Consider the following 24,627-nt stretch of genomic DNA (forward strand, 5'->3'; position numbering starts at 1 on the left):
CCATGCCCCCTGCATGCGTGCTCAGGCATGTCCCCTTCTCTGTGACCCCCATGGACTGTAACCCACCATCTTCCTCTCTCCTGTCCCTAGACCAGCTTAAACAGATCTTCCTGGGGAAGAGATTCCATGATCCCCCTACCACAGTAGATCCTCCCTGCTACCACGTCCTATTCCCATGGTAAAATACACCACTCTAGGGGCTGGTGCACTGGGATGACCCAGAGGGATGGGATGGGGAGGGAGGTGGGAGGGGGGTTCAGGATGGGGAACACATGTACACCCGTGGCAGATTCATGTCCATGTATGGCAAAACCAATACAATATTGTAAAGTAATAAGCCTCCAATTAAAATAAATACATTTATATAAAAAAAATACACCACTCTACTGCTGATACTTGCTTAATTATGTATTTTCCATACAAAAGAAGCCAGTCCTACAGGACCAAACCTGCCATACCTTGCTTGGCACTTAAACAGGTTCCTCAAATGAACCAAGGAACCCAGAAAATAGTTTATGTTCTCAATTCTTCCAAGGGTGGCACATAACTAGCACCATTTGGGATGAAAGGGAAGAAAGTGGAACCCCCTAACTGAGAAAATCTGCCTGATTAAGAAGTAGGAGGTAGATAGATGTCCCCGCTCCTCCCCTTGGCACACAGGGTAGATGCTCAGACAAAAAATTGCAGGACAATCAAAAGAACAGGCTGGGCCCTGCCCCGATAGAAGATAAGAGACCACATATTTCTCATTCTCGAAGTAAGGAGGCCTCCCTGAGGCCTGCAAAGAAAGGCACCTTGGAGGTCAAAAGGGGAGCGATGCTAAGGGGTGCTAACTACCCAGAGGCCTCTTCAGTAGAATCCATCTTGCCTAAGAGATGTGCAGGCACACACAGGAGGAGCCTCCTGAGATAAATACCAAATACAGACTCAGAACCAGGCCAACCAAGATGACTGGTCAAAGGAAACCAGGAAGAAATGTCCCATAAAAGTGATTCACACTACCGCAGGGTGTGACTCTCTCTCCCGGTCTGCCTGTGTGTCTATCCACATGTACTATACTCTTCTTCCTTCTAATAAACACCTGACTTGTTTCACTACTTTCCGTCTTTGTGAATTCTTTTCTGCAAAGCCAAAGAGCCAGGGTCAGGCCACTGCCCAGGAGTCAGGTGGCTAGGATTTAGTGCTGTCACCACTGCGACCCAATCCCAACCTCTGGTCAGGAACCGAAGCCCCACTTCAAGCTGCTGCAGACCGAGGCCGCCAGAGCTCAATTAGACACTCAGTATAAGGTCACAGAATCAATGTTCTGAATATAAGCTAAAATAGCTACTGGGATCAGAAAATGGCAATGATGATGACAATGAGATAGATGACAGTGATAACAGCAACACAATGTTCCAGGTGCTTCCCCTGTATCTTAGTTCATCCCCATGACAATCATTGACAGTGCAGTGGTGAAGGATGTGCCTGACAACGCAGGAGACGCAAGAGACGTGGGTTCGACCCCTGGGTCGGGAAGACCACCTGGACAGGGAAATGGTACTCCAGTATTCCTGACTGGACAATTTCATGGACAGCAAGGCCTGGCGGGCTACAGTCCCATGGAATCGCAAAGAGTTGGATGCGACTGAGCCACTGAGCACTCAGCACAGCTTTACAGATGAGGAAACAGAGGTACAGAGAAGCTAAGTTACTTAAGCAAGTGATGGAGCAGGATTCAAGTCTGGGATTTCCCTCTGAAGTCTCACACTCTAAACCACTGTGAAAGAAAAGTGAAAGTGTTAGTCACTCAGTCCTGTCTGATTCTCTGCAAACCCACGGACTGTAGCCCACCGGGCTCCTCTGTCCATTGGATTCTCCGACAAGAATACTGGAGTAGGTTGCCATTCCCTTCTCCAGGGGATCTTCCCGAGTCAGGGACTGAACCCAGTCTCCCACACTGCAGGTGGATTCTTTACCATCTGAACCACCAGGGAAGCATGTACTGTGACTAAATGGGCAAAGGTGGGGTGTAGCAGAAAGGGAAGTATATTCTCATCTAAAGGGGCAGCCACTATTCAGCTCTAGTTAGTTAAATGCAAGCCCAGTGTGGCCAGACAGTCTAGTTTTTCAAGAGAGCCTGCCATCCAGACTTTCATGTGAAATCTCTCGGATGGAAAATAATTCAGAAACTTTCACACGTAGTTCATTTGGGTCAAACAGAACAACTTTATAGGCAGGATGAATATGTAAGTTGTAAATTTGTGATCTCCAGTGGCCCCCCCCCCCCCCCCCCCCCCCCCCCCCGTCTTTCCGCAAAAATATGCAAGCTAAAAAATGCATATTCTGAGTCTCCATATTCTGCAGTCCATGGGGTCGCAGAGGCACTACTGAGCGACTAAACAACTGAATCTAATCATAAGGAAGTATCAGATACATACGAATGCAGAGACATTCTACAAAACAAATAGCCTGCACTCATCACAAAGGTCACTGCCTTACTCATCATAAATGTCAATGTCTTTAAAGACAAAAAAGGGCGAGGAAGCAATTTAAAGGAGATTAAAGGAGACCAGATTAAAGAAGATTAAAAGAGACCACAGACATAACAATTAAAGGTAACATATGACCCTGGATTGAAACCTGGGCCAGGAAAACGAAAATGCTATAAAAGATACTATTAGGACAATTAGCAAAATTTAAATATGGACTTTGGGCTAAATAAGAGTATTTGATCAGTTAACTTTTCTGAAATTGACAATCAGCTATGTTTATATACAAGAAAGCATCTTAGGAAACACATGCTGAAGTATTCATGGGTAAAGAGGATTGATGTCACCAGTTTACTCTGTAATGGTTCATAAAAAAAAATAATCGTCCATGTATTTATATATAGGGGAAGAAGGAGAGCTGTAAAGCAAATGTAACAAGATGTGAGCAAATCTGCATGATAAGGCTGTGAGGGCTCTGTTCTACTCCTGCAGCTCCTCTATAAATTTTAAATCGTTTCAAAATAATAAATTATATCATCTGGGAAAAAAACACACAAAAATACGGGGGCAGCCTTATATCAGAAAAAGGTTCTTGGGGCAACCCTCAATCAAAGCCATACTTACTGAGTCCCTGGCACTATGGCCAATCCTAATCAGGAAAGGGCAACCTATTCTAGTTTTCCTGCCTGAAAAACCCCATGAACAGAGAAGCAGGCTACAGTCCATGACATCGCAAAGAGTGGGACACAACTGAGTAATTGAGCACGATTCTAACTCAGCTTTTCAGATACTGAGCCGAACTACCCTGCCGTATGCCTTATTTTAACAATTCATTTTAAAAATTCATGAATATACTTTGGCACCCTCTCCTGTTGTTAACACAAATTAAACAGATGTCATCATAAAAAGCTATTTACTCCAACCTTTTTATTCACCCTCCAGACATGGGAACGATACAAACATCTATGACATAAGTGATCACAAGAAGAAAATGTAATCTATTTCAGAGAGAAAAGGAAAACCAAAAGCAATTACCCATGATGGGGGTAAAAAGTTTAAAAAGCAAACAAGAAATCTTTGTGACCTTAGGATAGGCAAAGACTTCATAGATATGACACAAAAAGCAAGAATCATAAAAAGAAATATCTATAAATTGGATCTTTATCAAAATTAAACAATTTTGCTCTTCAAAAGAACATTACATAAACTAAAGAAGAGACACAGTATTCACAATACAAATCTCTAACAAAGGACTGATATCTAGAAAATACAAATAACTCATAACACTTAATAGTAAGAGCACAAACCAACCAAAAAAAAAAAAAGAGAGAGCAAAAGATCTGAGCAGACGCTTCACCAAAGAAGATATATACCTGGTCAACCTACACACAAGGAGCATCTTCACATCGCTGGACATCAGAAAAAGGAAAAGTAAAACTGCTCTGAGATACCACTTCACACCGGCTTTCATAAAGACAGTGCCAAGTGATGACGACGATGTTAAGAACTGTAACCTTCAAACAGGAATATTAAACAATGTATCCACCTTGGAAAGCACCATGTCTTAGTCCATTTAGGCTGCTGTAACAAAATACCATAGACTGGGTGGCTTATCAACAGCAGAAATTTATTGTTCATGGTCTGAAGGCTGGAAGTCCAAGATCTGGGTGCCAGCATGGTCTGGTTCTCGTAAAGACCCTCTTCCAGTTTCAGACTCCCAACTTAAATCATGTATCCTCACACGACAGATGGGGCAAGGAAGCTCTCTCAGGCCTCTTGTAGAAGGGAACACTAATTCCATCCCTAACCACCTAATCATCTCCGAAAGGCCCTACCTCCTAATACCACCACCTTGGGGGTTAGAATTTCAATAATAAGAGAATTTGGGGGGAACACAAGCATTCAGACCATAACAAACAGTACAGCCAGTTTCTTAAAATGTTAAACACAGATATACCATGCTGCTGCTGCTAAGTCGCTTCAGTCGTGTCTGACTCTGTGCGACCCCATAGACGGCAGCCCACCAGGCTCCCCCGTCCCTGGGATTCTCCAGGCAAGGCCACTGGAGTGGGTTGCCACTGCCTTCTCCAATGCATGAAAATGAAAAGTGAAAGTGAATTTGCTCAGTCATGTCCGACTCTTAGTGACCCCATGGACTGCAGCCTACCAGGCTCCTCCATCCATAGGATTTGCCAGGCAAGAGTACTGGAGTGGGTTGCCATTGCCTTCTCCGCAGATTTACCATATGACCTAGCAATTCCATTCCTAGATCTCTATCTAAGAGAAATGAAAATACAGGTATATATAAAAAGTAGCACACAGATGTTCATAGCAGCATTATTTGTAATAGCCAAATAGTGGAAACGACCCAAATATCCATCAACACAGGAAGGGATTAAACCAACTGTGATACATTCAGACACTGGAGTATTACATTATTCAGTAACAAAGAGGAACAAAGTACTGATACATGTTACAAGACGGAAAAAGCTTTTCAAAGAGATATTCATTCTCATTAGTCATCACTAAAATGCAAACTAAAACCACAATGAGATACCACCCACCACACACCCACTAGAAGGCCTAAAATTTAAACAGACAATACCAAGTATTGGTGAAGATAGGAGGCAACCAGAGCTCTCACACACAGCTGATGGAAATGTCAAATGGTGCAGCAGGTTTGAATAACACACCCAAAAAGATACGTCCAAGTTTTAACCACTGGTGCCTGTAAATGTGATCTTATTTGGAAAAAGGGTCTTTGCATATGGAATTAAGTTAAGGACTTTGAGGATCAAGAAATTAAGATCATCCTGGATTTAGGGGAGGCCCTCACTGCAATGACTGGTGTCCTTACAAGAGAAAAGACACAGAGAAATGAGACAGAAAAACACAAAGAAGGCAGTCACGGGGAAGACTAGAGCAGAGATTGGAGTTACACTGCCCGAGCCAAGGAATAGTCTAATCACCAGAAGCTGGCAGACTCAAGGAAGGATTCTCTCCTAAAGCAGAGCCATCAGGGGTACTACGGACCCCTTGATTTCAGACATATCTCTAGAACAATGAGAAAATATGTTTTTGTTGTGTTAAGACAGCAAGGCTGGAATTTCCCTGAAGTTCTTTCTAGTGGTTAAGACTTTGCCTTCCAATGTAGAAGGTGTGGGTTCGATCCCTGGTTGGGGAGCTAAAATCTCCTATGACCTGTGGCAAAAAAAAAACAAAAAACAAGAAACATAAAATAGAAGCAGTATTGTAACAAATACAATAAAGACTTTAAAAGTGGTCCATGTTAAAAAAAAAAAGGTTCCTTTGTGGTAACTTGTGCCAGCAGTCCTGGGAAACTAGAACAATTGGTAAAATCACTTTGGAAAACTGTTGAGCTGTTTCTCATAAGATTAAACACAGAACTACCATAGGACTCACCAGGACTCCTGGTGTTCATCCAAAAGAAATGAAAATGCAGACGTACACATGAATGGCCAGAGCCACTTCCTTCATAATAGTCTCAGAAACAATCCAAATGTTCAGCAACACAAGAATGAATAAACAAATGTGCCAGAGCCACACTGTACACAGTCTGCAATAAAATGGAACAGGCTATTGATACAGGCCCTCCCCAGTGGCTTGGGGGTAAAGAACCCACCTGCCAAGCAGGAGACACAGGTTCAATCCCTGGGTCAGGAAGATCCCCTGGAGAAGGAAATGGCAACTCACTCCAGCATTCTTGCCTGGAGAATCCCCTGGACAGAGTTCCATGGATTGTGGGCTACAGTACATAGGGTCACAAAGAGTTGGACACGACTTAGCCACTAAATACACAGTAGTGATACAGGCAACGACATGTATAAATCTCAAAAATCATGTTGACTGAAAGCAGACAGACTCAATAATATACACAGTATATGTCCATCTATATGAAATTCTAGATAATACAGACTTCATCTACAGTGCTAGAAAACCTACTAGTGGTTGCTTGCGAGCCAAGGTGGGGGAAGAGATTGACTGCAAATCAGCAAGAGGAAATTGTTGGCAGGGATCGAAATGTTCTCTGTATCAACTGTGGTGGTTTCACAGGTGTAAACATCTGTCAAAACTCATCAAATTGTGCACTATAAATAGGTGCTATTTATGGTACAGAAAGTGAACCTCAAAAAGTGGATTAGAAAAAGAGAAAATAATTTATGATTAAATGAACATTTTCTATTTAAGATTTAAAACTTGCTTTCCTATACTTTGCTCTAACGAGTAATATTTCTCAAATAACTTGTAAATAAAGATCAGAGGAATTTTTAAAAGTAAACAGGCAGACAACTTGCTCTATCATTTCAACATGTTTTACAAGCAGAAAATGAAAAAAAGCTTTGGAATGAGAAGACCTTGCTCTGGGCCCTAGTTTCACATAGCAACCAGGTGACCTTGGGCAAGTTTTAACTTCTACAAGCCTCGGTTTCAACATCCATCAGATGTCAACGACACTAACAGCTACCTTACAGGCAACAGTTCGGGTTTTAAAAGAGTAAAAGCTCCTGTGCGCAAGGATTCTATCTTAGCCAAAATCAGAATCCCAGTGTCTGGCAAATGTGCTATGCTGTGCTTGGTCACTCAGTCACATCTAACTCTTTGCAAACTATGGTCTGTAGCCGCCAGGTTCCTCTGTCCATGAGGATTCTCCAGGCAAGAATACGGGAATGGGTTGCCGTGCCCTCCTCCAGGGGATCTTCCCAACCCAGGGATCAAACCCAGGTCTCCTGCATTGCAGGCGGATTCTTTAGTCACCAGGGAAGCCCAGAATACTGGGAGAGGTAGCCTATCCCTTCTCCAGGGGAGCCTCCCAACCCAAGAATGAACCAGGGTCTCCTGCATTCCAAGGGGATTCCTTACCAGCTGAGCTACCCGGGAAGCCCGTCAGGCAAACAATAGGTGCTAACTAAGTCTTTACAAAAGAAATGAGTAACTTTAAGTGTAAACCAAAAGGTAAGAAAGACATCATGCACAATACCACTGTGTGACATTTGTTTCTTTGAACTATTGTAGATCAATGCAGAAGGATCTTTCTCCTTTGCACCTATCTTTACAGGTTTCCCTGGTGGCTCAGTGGTAAAGTATCTGCCAGCCAATGCAGGAGACGCTGGTTCCATCCCTGGGTCGGGAAGATCCCCTGGAGAAGGAAATGACAGCCCACTCCAGTATTCTTACCTGGGAAATTCCATGGACAGAGGAGCCTGGCGGGCTACAGCCCATGGGGTCACAAGGAGTCAGACACAACTTAGCGACTAAACAACAACTCATCTTTAAATACTGCCTTATCACATACAGGTTCAAGCATGAAAATTTTAGGACTCTATAAAGAAACTGCTATAACTCAGGTCACGGTGGTGGTGGTGGTTTAGTCACTCAGTCCCGTCTGATTCTTTGTGACCCCATGGACTGCAAACCACCAGGCTCCTATGTCCATGGGACTTTCCAGGCAAGAACACTGAAGCGGGTTGCCATTTCCGTCTCCAGGGGATCTTCCCAACCCAGGAATCAAACCCACATCTTCTGCATTGCAGACATTCTTTACCACTGAGCCACCAGCAAAGCCCTAACTCAGGTCATAATACAGTATATTTTATATCTTAAATCCATAGAGGTACTGCCCTAAGACAAAGTGAGTTCACTTGAGGACTCCAAATTCTGACAGCGTAAACAGCGTCTGTTTCATTTACCAAAGGCTCTCACTTCCAATAATTGCCTGATACAGAGTGAGCAACAAATAGTATGTATAAAGGCCCTGAATATTCATTGGAAGGACTGATGCTGAAGCTTAAACTCCAATACTCTGGCCACCTGATGCAAACAGCCAACTCATTGGAAAAGACCCTAATGGTGGGAAAGGCTGACGGCAGGAGGAGAAGGGACGGAAGACAGAGGACAAGATGGCTGGATGGCATCATTAATTCAGTAAACATGAATTCGAGCAAACTCTGGGAGATGGTGAAGGACAGGGAAGTCTGGAGTGCTACAGTCCACAGGATCACAGAGTCGGGCATGACTTATTGACTGAACAACAACAACAACAAAAGACCCTGTAACCAGATAAAGCAGAGGAAACAGGGTCTTCTAAGAAGGCCAACGTGGTTGATGGGCAGGGAGCAGAGAGGGGTCACATCCATTGAGGCTGTGGATGATGCGAGTAGAGTTTACACTATGCAAAACATTGTAGGTCATGTGAAGTTTTCTTTTTATCCTAAGAGCAACAGAAAGCCATGAAAGTTTTTTGGTTTTTTTTTTTTTTTTTTTGGCCATGCCACCCAGCTTGCAGGATTTTAGTTTCCCCACTGGGGATCAAACTCAAGTCATCGCAGGAGCCCCATTGGGCCACCAAGGAATCCCATGAAAGATTTTTAAACAGCTGGTTGACAGCAGAGGTAAGAAGGAAAGGGCCATGATTACATTTGCATTTTGAAAAGCTCACACACTACAGTGTGAAGAAGTGCCTTTTGTGGAAGGTGGGACAAAAGGAGAGCAAGGAGTGATTGGATGCATAAGTGAATATTGACCAATAAGGTGATCACTGGAACAGTCCATTGAAGAGGCAATGGTAGCCTGGTCCAAGGTGGTGAAGATGGAAAAAAGAGATTACCAATATTTTTAGACAAATTGATAGGACTTGATTTGGGGAATGAGAGAAACACTCAATTCTTCTGAGCCTCAAGTCTTCATATGTAAATCAGGACTCTTGATATTCCACCTGTATAAAATCTATCTTGCAGTCTGCTGTGATAAGAATATGAAATAATATAAATATTATGGAACCGCAGAGTCTGATGCGTAATAAATGCTAAAAAAAGAAAATTCCATCACAATTATTATTGTCATCCCTTGGAACAACTGCTACAGCGTGAAGCCCCCAAAGTAGAAAACGGTATTGTAGTTAAAACTCTACATCCGCTGTGCGGAAGACACAGAACAGACAACTGTTTCAAATACACACATCTGATCGCACAAATTATCTCACCTCACCCGATCTCAATCCACAGAAATCATTACGGAAGAGGGAAGCACAACTGATAGGATCACAAGCACCTAAGAGTCTGGTAAACTGAGGCACAAGGGTAGCTACAAACTTAACCAAGGAATGAAGTGCAGAAGCAGGACAAGGAAATGGGTGTCTTAATTCTCATGTGAGTCGATCCACTAGGACTAGGCCTGCATCCCGAGCAGCACGTACTCAAAGCCCCTAAAGTCTCTGGCTCCCTTGCTGACAAGGCCTTGTAACCCCTTCGCTTAAGACCTTGGGTCCGCTTGCCATCCAACCAAGTCCTTCCGGTTCCCAGACCCCAGCTACAAGTGCACGAAAGATCCCAGACTCGGGTGAGCCCGAAATACCTTAGCTTCGCGCTCTCGTTCCTCGGCCGTCGGGGTCCGCTTCATGCTGCCGATATAGCCGCCTTCGCCACTGCTAACCGCGTAGATTCCTAGCCCTGGACCCCGCCTCCTCCATGTAGTTTTCTTGGCATCCTGCTCCCGCCTGGCGCCATTCTCGCTCGGAAAGGAGAGAACTACCATTCCCAGGACGCACCGCGGTAAGGCCGGAATGCGCCTCGGGGTTGGAAGCTAGAGAATTTCCCAGGTCCGACAGCTGGGCAAGCGTAGTCCGCTGCTCAGCGAGCGGGCCGGCGAGGGCCCGAAAAGAACTACAATCCCCAGAAGGCAACGGTGCCTGCCATGTTTTTCCCGTGCTCCTCTGGGCCGGCCGCCTCACAAGCCGTCGGCGCTATAGCAACGGTAGCTAGCGGCTGGGAGAGAGTGACGGTGAGTACACCTGGGGAGTAGAGGGGTGCAGGTAGCCGACCCTCTACCTCTAGCACGGGCCGGGGTCCTGGGGTCTGCTCTACCTCCTGGAGAAGGCCTTGGCGTTCTGCTCACGTGAAGAGCAGTCCAGCACGAGACACCTCACCTACTCAGGCCTGAATCACAGCCCGCCCCTTCTCCCGACTCCCAGCATCTGTTTGAAATTTTCTATCCCAGCCCTGAACCTTAGTTGCTGAGGGGTGAGGCTGAGTACAGTGCTTATCCAGGTCCTTCTTCACGCAGAAGGTCACCTGCAAGTAGTTCGCCCATTGCCTCAGTAGATATGAATTTGAGCAAACTCGAGAAAATAGTAGACAGACTAGCGTGGAGAGCGGCAGTCCATGGGGTCGCGAAGAGTCTGACACGACTTAGCGACTGATCAACAACAAGGAGTTGATTGGGAAACTCCTAAGCCTCCCAAGTTACTTATTTGCTTAATTATTTACAATTATTTGTTTATCGTTGAGTACCCCATAGCCTATGAACTCCGTGACGGTGGAGACTTTATTTACTCTTTAGTCTCAGTACCAAGTATTCATTTATTCATTCCATAAACATGAATACTGGCGTCCACCCTGTGTCCTGAGGCACTGTTCTCTACCAGCTAGGAACAGGACCGATGCGGGTCTCGAGATGCTTCTACTTTATTAGTGTGGAGGAAGTAGTAATGAAGATAGTGCAAGCAAGTTCAAGTGTCCGTCGCTCTGTCGTGTCCGCCTCTTTGCGACCCCATGGACTGTAACCCGCCTGGCTCCTCCATCCATGGAATTTTCCAGGCAAGAATACTGGAGTGGGTTGCCATTTCTTTCTCCAGGGGATCTTCGCGACCGGGGATCAAACCCGGGTCTCCCGCATTTCCGGCAGACTCTTTACCATCTGACCCACCAGGGAAGACCAATGAAGATAGTAAATAGCAGTAAATATGATCATCTCGGGCTTCCCAGGTGGCGCTAGTGGTAAAGAACCCACCTGCCAATGCAAGTAGGCATAAGAGATGCGGGTTCGATCCCTGGGTCCGGAAGATCTCCTGGAGGAGGGCACACAACCCACTCCAGTATTCTTGCCAGGAGAATCCCATGGACAGAGGAGCCTGGCAGGCTGCAGTCCATGGGGTCGGACAGAGTTGTATGGGACTGAAACAACTTCTTTTGCACACGTGATAATCTCAAATGCAGATGATGGCTGTAAAAGAAAGAAACAGTGCTGAAGTTGGGAGGAAGAGTACAGTAGCATAGGATGCTAAGGGAAAGCTTCCCAGGAAAAATGATGTTTGAGCTGAGCCCCAAAGTATGAGGAGCCAGCTAGTGCAAAGACCTTGAGCAAGGCAAGGGTACCATAGATTTGAAGAATCTTGAGAACAGTGAGTGGCACATAGTGAACCAGGAATGATTGTATGAAACAGTTGGGGAGGCATTGCAACATCATGCATTATTTCTCAACCTTGGCGTTATTGACATTTGGGGCCAGATAATTCTTTTTTGTGGTTCCTGTACACTATAGTAGGATCCAGTGCCTAATGATCTGAGGTGGATCTGATGCAATAATAATAGAAATATAAAGTGCAAAGTAAGTGTAACACATTTGCATCATCCTGAAACTATCCTTCCCACCCTGGTCTGTGGAAAAATTGTTTTTCATGAAACCGGTCCCTGGTGCCAAAAAAGGTTGGGGACCTCTGTGATATTTACCATCAATTCTGACCTCTAGATGCCAGTAACACCACCTGCCTGCTTCCCAGTTGTGACCATCAAAAATAGGGCCAAACAGATACTTCATAGATGTGTGACCTTGGGCAAGTTCCCTAAGCTGTGTCTTGGTTTCTTCATTTGTAAAGTAGGACACATTTGAGTAACAACCTCAAGAGTGCCTGGCACATCTTGCTAAGCATTCAATTAATGTTAACATCATCACCTTCATTATTGTTATTATTATAAAAGCCACCATAATTCTACTGTGGAAAAGTTATCATTTTCATAGTTGTCCTGTGTTTAAACTTCTTGATAATTTGGTTCCTAAATTGTCCTCTCCTGTAGGAGTGTTTCCAAAAGAAGTAGATGATCTCCCAGGCATATGTCTTTAGTTGTTTAAGTCACAGTAAAAACTCAATGGTCTGCAATGTTGATACGTTATAATAAAAGTTATTAACCCTGTCTCTAAAAGATAATGTGTATACACATAATGCATACAAGATTTTGGAAACCACCTCTGACCCCAGACCCTGAAGCCCCAAGGACTCCATTCATTCATTTGACAACTATTTAATGAATGCCAGCTATGTGCCCAGCTCTGTCCCAGCCTTTGAGAATACAGAGGTGAATGAGACAAATCGCTCTATTCTCTCAGACTGTATTCTAGGACCAATGTGCTAAAGATTGGGAACCTCTGCCTTAGGCCATCTTCACTGGTTCTTTGCTTTACTAAACATTGTGTGAATGACTCACATCCACATATAAAACTAAGTTACTATGATGCATCTCTGTAAAAAACAGAAACTGTAAAAATGCCAGAATTAGCTGGACGGCGTGTACGTGGATGTAGGAAGCCCTGGGACCTAGGCTTCATGGCAACAAAAGACACAACAAAAACAAGTCCAGCTGGTGAATTTATGAAACCTATTTCTCAGGAAACTACCAACTCCTTTCTGCATCAAGCTGAAGATTAGTATTCAAGTGATATTAACATCCCAGGCGAATGTGTTAAATGCCTTTAATTTACCATCTCATGTACCTTTAAAATAACTCTGTGAGAATAGGTGTTGTTTTCTCCTCTTTTAAGATTAAATTGCTTTCTCCACATGATTAGTGACTTGGCCAGCCAGTAAGTGATAGAACAACCATTTGAATCAAGTTCCTGACTGAAGTGTTTTGATACCTGATTTCTTTTGGGGAGCAGAGAAAGGGATGGAGGATGGAGAGGAGGTCTTTCTTAAATTTGGGGAAGGTTTTATTTTTTTTTTTTTCCAAACAGAGGAAGAAGAAGAAGAGAGAAGGAAGAATGATAATCTTACCTCATTTCCTCAGCAAACTATAGGAAATATACTGTTGAAAGGCACACTGGCTCCATGATTGAATGTAGTATTACTTTTAAAATAGAAGCTTTCATCTTCTTCAAGCAGCACATGTGGGCAATAAGATGTCCATTAAAGTTCTAGTGCCTTATTCATTTTATTTGGTTCATTCCATTGCATAGTTAATGTTACAACTTGGAAAGATTTTATTTGAATTTTCTCTTCTCCACAGATAGGCAATGTCTGGTCCAACTGATGAGACTGCAGGAGACCTGCCTGTGAAAGATATAGGTCTAAATCTCTTTGGCATGGAAGGGTTGCAAGGTATGGCCAGCTGTTATATATTACAGTTATGAACTTTGATCAGTAACTTCTTTACTTTTAAAGTATTTCTGATATTCATACAAACAAAACCATTTAAGGAACTATATAGCTCTTGATTGGACTAAACAAGAAGATGGAGAATTTAGAACAACATATGGTATTTTACTGCATGCATCAATTATCAACAGCTCATAGAAAATGTAAAATCCCCCTCTGTTCTGATAAAGAATTGTTATAAATCATCTTCTTAAAATTCCACACATCAGTAGAAACTACACAGAGAGTACCAAGCTTCCAAACTGAATTGCCTGGTTTAAATCACATTCACCATTAAAATGTTTCTTTATGCTTAAGTTTTATATGGGAGGAAATGCCATATTTAAAAAATTTTGCCTTTCAAGTAGAGTATCTCAAAATGGTTTGTTTATCCAAGCGATATTGACTTTGTTTTATCAAATTAATACACATTAAAGGTTTTCTTTGTCCTTTTATCACTTAGTGGTTGCTATGGAGCTAAAAAGCACTTTCAAATTGAAAAAGAAAAGTACTGCTTTAGGGAACAATTTAGAGGGGAGAGCTGTGTTTGTGTCTGCGTGGACAGTATGTCAGCCATGCTGCTATGCCACAGCATATGTCACTGAGCAGCCTAGGATGCAAAAGAGATTCCACTAAGTCTTCTTTACAAGCTTGTTAAAGTGTCACAGGTGGCCAGCTTGAAGTACTAAAGAAAGGTGGTCAAAATATTACCCACTGGAAAAAATAAATTTGTACAGCTTTTATTGTTAAAGTAAAAAGACTGTATCAGCTTTGCTTTAGATCTTTAGTGGAATATCGGGGATTCAAATACAAAGAAATTTTAAGCGTGCAAGGCTATTTTTTAGTATTTGATACCCTAAGTTCAATTCTTGCCCTCAGTAACCTCCTCATAGGGCTTTAATCTTTGTCCATTTGTTCTTTGATTCTTGTGGAGGACTGTTGAAAATTGACCAGCTTCACAGGAAAATATCAAATTTAAGCATATGTAAAAGAAATATCATACACACCTGCTAAAAGGTATAAAAGTTCTTTAAAAATGTGTGATAACTTATAAATGATTTGTGAAGGTTTTTGTTTGTTTGGTTTTGCAGATTTTGTGGTTTATTTTCTATAACCCAACACCCATAGCTCAGAAAAATATCTTAATCATATTGTTTTTGTTATAACTCTTACCTTCCCAAAAAAAGAAATACTTCCAGATACCCTTTAGTTTAGTTTTTTCAACATTCAGCATACAAATTGAAAAGTCTTTGTTGAATCAGAGTTCCAACTTATATTCTTAAAGACGGTTATTTGAATACATTTTTGAATGGAAACTATTGTTACTCAAATCCTTAATATTGCATATAAAGTATTAATAGCCAAGATTTTTGTTCTTAGGTCCAATCAGTGACATGAACAATGCAATAACATTTTCTAAAGCATCAGAGATTATGTTACTATCAACAGTTATTGTTTTTAGAGGCTCTTTTAAGTAATCCTACTATTAATTACCTTGGCGTTTTTGCAGAAACTTCAACAACACGGACAATGAAGTCTCGCCAAGCAGTGTCACGTATCAGTCGTGAGGAACTGGAAGACAGATTCTTGCGTTTGCATGATGAGAATATTTTACTTAAACAGCATGCCCGCAAGCAAGAGGATAAAATTAAAAGGTTATGATAAAAAGCTTTTAGCTTTTCTTTTTTCCTGACTCTGTGAAGTTTGGAGGATATGCTTTTCTATAAACTTAATTGAAAACCCCACCTTGAATCTTTTTTGGAGCAAGCCAGGTTGTAAATAAATACAATTTTAAAAATGGAAAATCTTACAAACTAGTATAATAAACCAAAAAGATTATGAGTTTTTATTATGTCTGAAATTGCCATTTGAAAGAAAGAGCTAAGAGCTATGAGTGCCATGAAAGTATCGTATCTCTAAGTAACTTTTGTTTTAATATTTATAGCTTAATAAACAAATGGCCAAAACATCTGTTCTCTAAACATCCTGATTTGAAATGAAAGTTTATAAAAGTAATTAGCTATTCTAACTTGTTAGAATGCATGTTCCTTTAAGACTTGGGGTTTACTAAGGAAAAACATCACTATCTGGAACATATTTTACTTTGCTTGGTTTAATCTAGAATCTATATTTATTTCAAAGAGTCTACTGTTTCTGAAGAAACTGTCACTTTTGTATGCACAATTTCTGCAGGGATTATTTCTTAAGAATAGATATCTTTCATTCTTGCTTGTTCAGGAACACTTGCTGTTTTCTGAATGTGTGACTTAAAGTTCATTCTCATGTGTGAGCATGGACAGATCTGTATTCATGTTCTAGATCCAATGGAAAGGTGAGACAGTGATCAAAGAAGGAAGATAGACTTTATTTTTTTCTGCTTGGAACTTAGCCTCTAGAGAAACTTAGCCTCTCAACTGACTTCTAGTCAGTTTCTACTCTGTGGACTTTGTTTTAGTGACCCACTGACCTGCTTTGTGCAGAGCTTTTACTTTGAGTTGGTTTTTGAGTCATGATGATGGCTTTTTGCAAGACATGTGGCTCACTTGCCTGATTGTTTTCTTGAACAGTAACATAGCCATCACCCCATCTAAATGAGGCATTTAGTCTGTGACTGCTTAACGGTTTTTTTCTTTGTAAACCTAATTGGTCAGTAAAAGAATTAAATTCACAACCTTGACCTTGTTAGTAATTTGTCCTAGCTAGAAAGTAGAAAACAACTTAATAATGAGCTACGTAGTTTAATGGAAAAAGCACTGTGCTAGGAGTCAAGTTGTGTGCATCTGTTCTTTTATCTCTCTGCCACTCGCCTGTGGCATGTTCAAGCCACTGAACCCCCAGGGATTTTATTTTACTCAGCTCTGAGAATATTGATTCAATGACCATTATAACCCAAAGTTCTAATTTCTTTCTCGATTTCACACCACTGACACTACGTAGATACATGTATAGAACTTTATCCTTAAGATATAATTAGATTCACTTACTTTAGAATAAATGTAGATTTGAAAAACTGCCTTTCTAAAGAAGTACTCAAACTTTACCTGATCACTTATTTCATTAATAGAAAATAATCAAATGAATATTGTTGCTATCACCGGACAAAGAGAGGCAATCTTTTCTTTCTTGGCAAAGCTTCCTTCAATATCTTTGGAGGAATTGTAAGCCTCTCTATGGGTGCATGCCTCTTGCCTTAAAAACTGGAGTTGTTTACTTTTCTCTAGATGTTGACTGCTTTTTCACATTAAATCTATTTCTTTCTTTTGAACGTAATCTCTATCTCTGTGTGACAGTCTTTGTGTAACAGAAGATTCAGGTATTTAGGTTGACGTGTCATTTAAGTGGCCACCATCTCTCTATGGCAGCTGCATTTGGTGGGGCTAATGGTCCGAGAGGGCTGGCTAGCATGCTTGGCTCTGTTGGGTTGCAATACCTGCCCAAACTTCCCAATGATATATCCTTCTCAGAATTAGGTGGAAAAGGAACTAATCCATTGATTATTTTACTAGGGTGTTTGTGGTACTCTTGGATCTTGGTTTTTATTATCCTATATCCCTTATAAAGCATGTTTAATGGATGTGCCTCAAGGGAAAGAGAAAACAATCTTAACTGATTATGTTATGCATAGCTCTCCCCCATGCCACATGCTGTAGGCCGAGTAGCCAGAAGTGTAGATAGACGTGTATTACTACCGCTTTACAGAGCACTCCGCTCAGGGCAACAGAAGGTTGTACTGTGACATCCCAAAGCTATTAAGGGTTTTTTTTTTATTTCACTTTTGTTCTCTTAAGTAAAAGCTTCTGTCCATAACCAGGCTAAAATAAAGCAAAACTCCGTTTAAAGAAAAATGAAGTGTGTTTTTATTTTCAATCTCCTGCCTGGGTCTTTATAAAAATAGATTCACTATAAACTAGAATCAGCTATTGAAGATGTGCGACCAATTTTGTAAAGTCTTGAACTTGTGTCTCTCATCAAAGCCACCTTTTCTTTCTTGTACTGCCAAGATTTTTCCATTCACTGTCAAGCATGTTTTCTGTACGTGTATATTACATCACCCCCATGTGCCCTTTCTGTCTTTTGTTCTGTCTAACCAGTTTTTATCAAAACTTAAAAGAATCAAAGGTATAAACTCCTGAGATGTCAAAAGCACAGTGTATGTCTAAATTTAAAAGCAACATTGAAATAATATTTTTTTTGTGTCTAATTATTTTCTACCATTAAACAGGCATGTTGGTGGAGCACTGAGCAACATTTAATGGTGCATTTGGGTTTCTTTTTAATTTTTATTGGGCTTTTAATATGTATCTATGCATTCTAACATTTTTATATTTGTAATATATCTTAATCCCAGAGAAACTGAAAACAGAATATCATCTAAATGTTGCATAGTCTTAATACACTTTTGAAAAGTTTTAACTCACTGTGGCTTGCAGATATAACCCACCACATCCACAATCTGTAGCTACATTTAAGTGCATACAGCATTCCTACATAAGGTCATGCGTTAAAAATTGCATTTGAGGAACATATGGAGTAAATATGTGTCCTCTCTTTACTAACCTTAAATGATAAGCCTTAGGAAACTGTTATTTGTCAGTGCTATAAAGCAGATTGTTGCCCAGTGGTTTCAATTATCATCAAAGGATTCTTCACAGGCAGTAATAGTTACATCAAAACCTGAAATTTATTATTCAGGTTCTGCACTGAAGTCTTCACAGTGATTATGTTCCTTTCAACAGAATGCATTTTATGCTGACTTCTCACATTCCTTTTCATCTTTTTATTATTTCCCTAGAATGGCCACCAAGTTAATACGGCTAGTTAATGACAAGAAAAGATATGAACAGGTTGGTGGCGGCCCCAAGCGGTTGGGAAGAGATGTGGAAATGGAAGAAATGATTGAGCAGCTGCAAGAGAAAGTTCATGAGCTTGAAAGACAAAATGAAGTCCTCAAAAGCAGACTAATTTCAACCAAGCAGCAACTTCAGATCCAGGGTCACAGGCACACTCCATACAGTTATGTGCAGTCTCGTGTTAACACCGGGCGTAGAAGAATGAATGAAAATGCAGGCTTACAGGAATGCCCCAGGAAAGGTAAACTAAAGCTTACATTAAATCCTAAATTTAAATTAATAGGTTGTTTTACACTCACATACATACATACACACACACACACACACACACACACACACACACAGTTTTATTTCTATGTTATTCATGTTTTTAAGCATCTTTCAAAAGAGAAAAAAATCGTTCTTCTGATTTTTTGATAAAATCACATTAACATGAAGGTCATTTTATATAACAATCACTAGATCATGCTCAAATTTGTCTAGTAAAACATTGAACATAAGTATTCATCCTAACAGGGAAAAGAAGCTTATACAAAATTACGTAAAATACAGGTTTAGCTGAGTTTTAGTTGGTTTTTATAGTCAGTGATGAAAATCGCATTGACTCAGGCAAATGGAGAAACCACTAGTTTGCTTATATGGTCACACTGTTGTTCTGAATGATCACACTTAAGTTCTTTGTCCAAAGGCTTTCCATAAATTTTACAGAATTATTTAAATTTTTGTCATCATGGGAGGCAGCTTGACCATGGAATGTGCACATAACTAGGGGTTTAAAAAGTTGTGTCCTTGGTGACCTTGGACAAGTCTTCTAGTGATTCTGAACTTGAGTTTTCTTTGCATGTAAAATAAAAGGATGTAAACAAGTGACCGTAAAAGTCTCTTCCAACTCCAAAAAATCATCATTGGTCAGTCACTCTCCTTATGTTGAAAATAAATCACCTGAAACCTACCCAGCTTACAATGCAATTCAGTTGCATATAGAAGACTCAGTACTATACACAGAACCTACATATTTCTAATAAAAATTGCTCTCTCCACCCATAAACTTTATTTTTAATGAAGCAAAAAGTCAATAACTATTTTAATTTTTTTTCATTACAACTACCAGGGAAGGAAATAGAATTTTAGTTCTAATTCATCTTTGTTTGGAATGTGCTTCACATAAAGACCAAACATTTTTAGGGAAATAAAAAATCATGTAAAACTTTCATTTCAATTCATTGAGGGAATAAAAAACACCATCTGAACAGAAAAAGAGAAAAATTTGTCCTATTTTTTTTCTGCAAGCCAAAATGTTAACACTATCTGTTCCCTAGACAGGGTTCCTTTGAAGTCAATAAGGCCTCCATGCAGGCAGGAGGCAGCTGCAGGATGAAAGGGCTTGGCTACTCCGAGCTATGTGAGACTGGCAATAGGCTTTGAATATAATCAAAGTAATCATAATGAATTATAAATCAAAAATACGTTCGTCTGCTAATTAGCTGTTTACATCAAGAGAGCACTTGACTTCCCAGAGCCTCATTTTCCCCATCTGTAAAATGGAGTGATAGCACCAGATTAGAAGAAAGGTCAGGAGATTGTAGGTCTCCCATGATTTTTTTACCTTTAAATAGTCATTTATCCTCTCTGAACCTTAGTTTTGTCACCTGTGACTTGGGAAAGATGATCCCTGTGGTCTATTTGTACTAAATAAAGACAATGCCCAAATATTAGGTTAGCATGACAAGGTATTAGTGCTATGAATTGCTGTCTAAATTGTTTGATAGAAGTGTCTCCTTAGAGAAGAGCCACAGAACAGAAGAGGCTTGAAAATGTTACTCATATAGACTAAAATTTTCTTTGTATTCACTTACTTTATTTACCAAAAGCTAATCATTTAATTATTGTGTAAGTGTGAAGTAACTTTTATAATTAAAAAAATGTCTCTTTTTTTTTAACAATGGGATTAGGTTTATAAAAATTACATATAATTATTTTTATAAGCAAAATTGTATTTAAGTGCAGCAACAAAATGTTTTATTTGGAATCTTATTAATGATCTCAACTTACCTTTGTTGAAATATGGATTTTCTTATTAAGGTAAAATAAATCAAAATAGGGGAAACATTTTTACTTATGTTCACAGTATATATGAGTCACACAAATAAGGGTAAGGTTCAGAACGTAAAGTCAAATGGTGTGAATGAGTAATTTAGAAATCAAAAAATCTTTATCAAAAATACTAAAAAAAAAAAAAATTCATGGTTTTGAAAACTTTTTCCTTCATACCTCAGGTTATATTGTAAAGACCTAAATTTAAAACTTTAGTTCTTCCAGAATTTACTTCAGAAGTTCTAGCTCTCAGTTGAATAAAAGTATTTCTGGGTAATTTGGTTTACATAGTAGAATTTGTTAAATGAGCAGTACTTGGTGCTGTGCTTTATTAAATGCCAGATGGTGGCTGAGATCTAACAGTTCCTTTGGCAATGTATGTCTAATTCTCTGTACTGTAGAGCCTGCATCTCTCAGTACGGAAGAGACTTGCTTATATTACAGATTTCCTTATGATAGCAAATCAGGGGTCCTTCTTTTCTAACTTCACTTGTATGATCTTATTAATTTATTTTTAGGTATTAAATTCCAAGATACAGATGTAGCAGAAACTGTGCAACCCATGCCTACAAAATATGGCAACAGTTTACTCAAAGAAGCCAGAGGAGAAATAAGAAATTTGTATGTATGCTTTATGTGATCACTTTAGACCACTGTATATTGATCATGTCTCTTTTGATCCCTCCCTCTCCTTTTTTTTAAACAAAATTGGTTTATATACAAAAAATTTCCTCCAGCTAGATATGTGAGTCAAGAACAGGTATTTCATAGCATGCTTGCAGTACAATGAAGAAAATGAATATCTTAACCAGCTGCATCAATGGAAGTATATATAGAGAGAATAGTTCTCTTTATTATAATTTCCCCCTCAAAGGAATGGCATAAAGGCCAGTCATTTAGGATAGTATAAGCAACATTTTCATTCTCAGAAGAATTACAGGTAGTTTTTTTTTTTTTCTTTTTTTTTTTAGATCATGAATTAATTAGCCTTTCTGTGGTTTAAAAAAAGAATTGGAGGGAGTGGCTTAAAAGTTTGAAGCTATCAAATACATATGGATTTCAGATTTTGTTTCACTGTGATTCTACGGTACTTCATTCTTCATCATACTATGGTTTCAAAAAAGTTACTTCTGCCACATTTAGCTTACTTTTCTGTTAATGAAAGCCTCATGGTAATCTCAGTGTCTGTAAGTCACGCAAATAAAGATAAGAATCTACCTTATCTACAGTACAGGTCTTCACCTGGATCATCAAAAAGTCACAATTCTAAATGAGGAGAGAAAATATGAGACAAAGAATATCATATTTTAGATAGTTGCTTAAGAATAATATGGGCTTAATTTTTTTTCTTTTGAATATTTTAAATACCAATTACAGTAATGATTGCCTGTGAGGGAATAAAACTAAAAGGCTAGCTAACTTTGTTACCTGTTAGCAGGGTTCAAACCAGTGCTGAGGCTCAGTACACTGGTAGAGAGAAAATATAAACCAAAGACCACTAAATTATGTTTTGCAAATTTCTTGCCTTCTCTCTATGAAGCATTAATTTGGGTGGTATAGGCAAGTGTGCATATAAAAGAACAAAGGTGCATAAATTATCTGAAGATGACCAGATCACAGAGTGTATAGTAAGTAACCAATAAATACTATGTTGAATTGAACTGCAGTTTAACCCATTGCCTAAGACATTATCTAATATAAAGCAGTACCTTGAATTCTTTCATTTTGTTGTTATTGTTTAGTCGCTAAGTCATGTCAGACTCTGTTACTCGCTGAACTGTAGCCCACCAGCTTCCTCTGCCCTTGGGATTTCCCAGGCAAGAATACTGGAGTGGGTTGCCATTTTCTACTCCAGGGGATCTTTCCGAACCAGGGATCGAACCCTCATCTCCTGCATTGGCAGACAGATTCTTTACTGCTGAGCCACCAGGGAAGCCCTTGAATTCTTCCATATGTACTCCCAAATCATCAGATTTAATCTGCTACTATTTCACTATGTTCAGAAGCCGTTAAACTAAAATTTTTAACTTTTGCTTACCCTTTACTATGAAGCACTTTCTTTGTACTGATCTTAAATCCTGCAGATTTTGCCTCAAACTACAAATTCTTGTAAAGCTTCTTTATTTCAGAGAAAATGTTATTGAGTCACAGAGAGGCCAGATAGAAGAGTTAGAGCACTTGGCGGAGATCCTGAAAACTCAGTTGAAGAGAAAAGAAAATGAAATTGAGTTATCTCTTCTTCAGCTTCGAGAACAGCAGGCTACAGATCAAAGGTATGTTAAAATAGAAATAGCATTTTGATAAGGTCAAAATTAGTTTAAAATATTTTATCATGTGCCATAGAAGGATAAGTCTAGTCTATTTAAAAAATCATGTTGTTACTTAGCATTCTTCATATAAGCCCACTCCAGACCTACTGTCATCAACAACTCAAGTCTAATGGCATTTTTCCCTAACCTACTCTGCCTCACCTTGTTTCCTTTGCTCATTTACCAAACCCATAGGAAGCTCCGAGACCATTCGATTGTACCTACCAAGAAAAATATGTGTGACAAGGACTCAGCTGTTAGCATACCTTGTGAATAAGCCCAACCTTGTTCAAGCTTCTTTTCCACCCTTGAAAGGTAGTAAATTCTGTAGTGCAGTACCCGTTTTCTCCATCCCTTAAAGATGTTACGTCTCCTTACATTCAGAGTTTGCACTGAATTATGCTGATCATTATGGTGACATCGGGGCCCTTCAGTAGTCTCCTTGCTGCCCCTGCATTTTTTTTTAACAACTTTTTATTTATGGCCGCACTGGGTGTTTGTTGCTGTGGTGTGTGGGCTTCTCACTGCGGTGGCTTCTCTTGTTGCCACTGGCTCTGGGATGTGTAGGCACATCCTAGGATGTGAGGAGCACAGGCTCTGGGGCGTGTAGGCTTCAGTTGTTCAGCAAACGGACTTAGTTGCCCATGGAATCTTCCCAGGCCAGCGATCAAACCCGTGTCCCCTGCACTTGCGGGTGGATTCTTAACCAGTGGACCACCAGGGAAGTCCTGCCTCTTCATTTTTGATGTTGGATGTTATGTAGTGTTTTGTTTCCCATCCTCTTTTGTCATTTGTTGGTTTCTAATACCTCTTCTCTCATTTTTGTGCCTCCTTGCTGTTCTTCCAATAAGACTTTACCTTTTTACTGTATTCTTTCTTGAATTATTTTCTTCCTTTTGGCCGTTTTCTTTTTTGTTTGGAACAAGCATATCCAAAGGCAGAAAGAGTAATATATTGAAATCTCATGTGCTCATCATTCAGCTTCAACAGTTATCAACATGTTAACCTGTCTTGCTTCATCTTTCCTCCACCATCACGTTCTTTAATTAATTAGCCCGTATCAAATATCATGTCCTCATGCCTATATACGTTAGTATATTTGCTCTGTCTGATAAGGAATTTTAAACTTAATCACCATGCCATTATCACACCTAGCAAAATTAACAGCAATTCCTTGACACCATCTAATTATTTTATATTCCAGCCTCTCTGAAGGTGACTTCTTGCTCTTTGTTTGAGTTAGAATCCAAATGAGGTCTACACATTGCATATGACTATTAGATCTTTTTTGTTTTTTCTATTTCTCTATTTTTTTTTAAACCAGTCCTAGATTCTCTGTTTGGTTTTCCCCTTACCAAGTGATATCATGCTTATGTGACTAGGTTCTTGAAAAACCAAGCATGATTTTCCACTTTTTCATTTCAGAATCAGAGTTTAATTCTCTTTTCACAAACTAACCTCACATGGTAATATTTGAAAAAGCTAAGATACATAATAGATTTGTTTTTAAAAAAAATAAAGCGAACCTTTTATTTCAGAGGTTTAAAAGATTAATATTATCTCTACTAATTTCTATTCCTCAAAAGTTATGTGTAAAATTATGTAATGAAATTCTATATGTTGACATTTCTATACCCTCCTAAGTGCAGAGCAAAAGAAAAATGAATATTTTTGAGAATTATATTTGTATTAGGGAATGT

At 39.8% G+C, this 24,627-nt stretch overlaps 2 protein-coding genes across 6 annotated transcripts in view; one reads left to right on the forward strand and one right to left on the reverse strand.

Moving 5' to 3' along the window:
• FTO (FTO alpha-ketoglutarate dependent dioxygenase) overlaps positions 1 to 10,151 on the reverse strand; it is a 417,942-nt gene extending 407,791 nt beyond the window's left edge. Inside the window, exon 1 of one of the 3 annotated variants that reach the window (XM_020873086.2) lies at positions 9,843 to 10,122. In XM_020873086.2, coding sequence (XP_020728745.2) covers positions 9,843 to 10,022 — 180 coding nt within the window. In that variant the 5' untranslated portion in view covers positions 10,023 to 10,122. Of the gene's footprint in view, positions 1 to 9,842 lie in introns of all 3 variants that reach the window. The other 2 variants (XM_070451297.1, XM_070451298.1) reach the window with 2 other exon arrangements.
• Positions 10,116 to 24,627, forward strand: part of RPGRIP1L (RPGRIP1 like) — a 96,331-nt gene continuing 81,819 nt past the window's right edge. For all 3 annotated transcript variants that reach the window (XM_020873080.2, XM_020873082.2, XM_070451296.1), the window contains exons 1-6: positions 10,116 to 10,268; positions 13,547 to 13,638; positions 15,185 to 15,329; positions 18,467 to 18,765; positions 21,137 to 21,239; positions 22,748 to 22,891. In XM_020873080.2, the coding sequence (XP_020728739.2) occupies positions 13,554 to 13,638; positions 15,185 to 15,329; positions 18,467 to 18,765; positions 21,137 to 21,239; positions 22,748 to 22,891 (776 nt within the window). In that variant the 5' untranslated portion in view covers positions 10,116 to 10,268; positions 13,547 to 13,553. The remainder of the gene's footprint in view (positions 10,269 to 13,546; positions 13,639 to 15,184; positions 15,330 to 18,466; positions 18,766 to 21,136; positions 21,240 to 22,747; positions 22,892 to 24,627) is intronic.

The sequence above is a fragment of the Odocoileus virginianus genome, chromosome 20 (genome assembly GCF_023699985.2).
Source record: "Odocoileus virginianus isolate 20LAN1187 ecotype Illinois chromosome 20, Ovbor_1.2, whole genome shotgun sequence".
In the NCBI taxonomy this organism is placed as follows: Eukaryota; Metazoa; Chordata; class Mammalia; order Artiodactyla; family Cervidae; genus Odocoileus; species Odocoileus virginianus.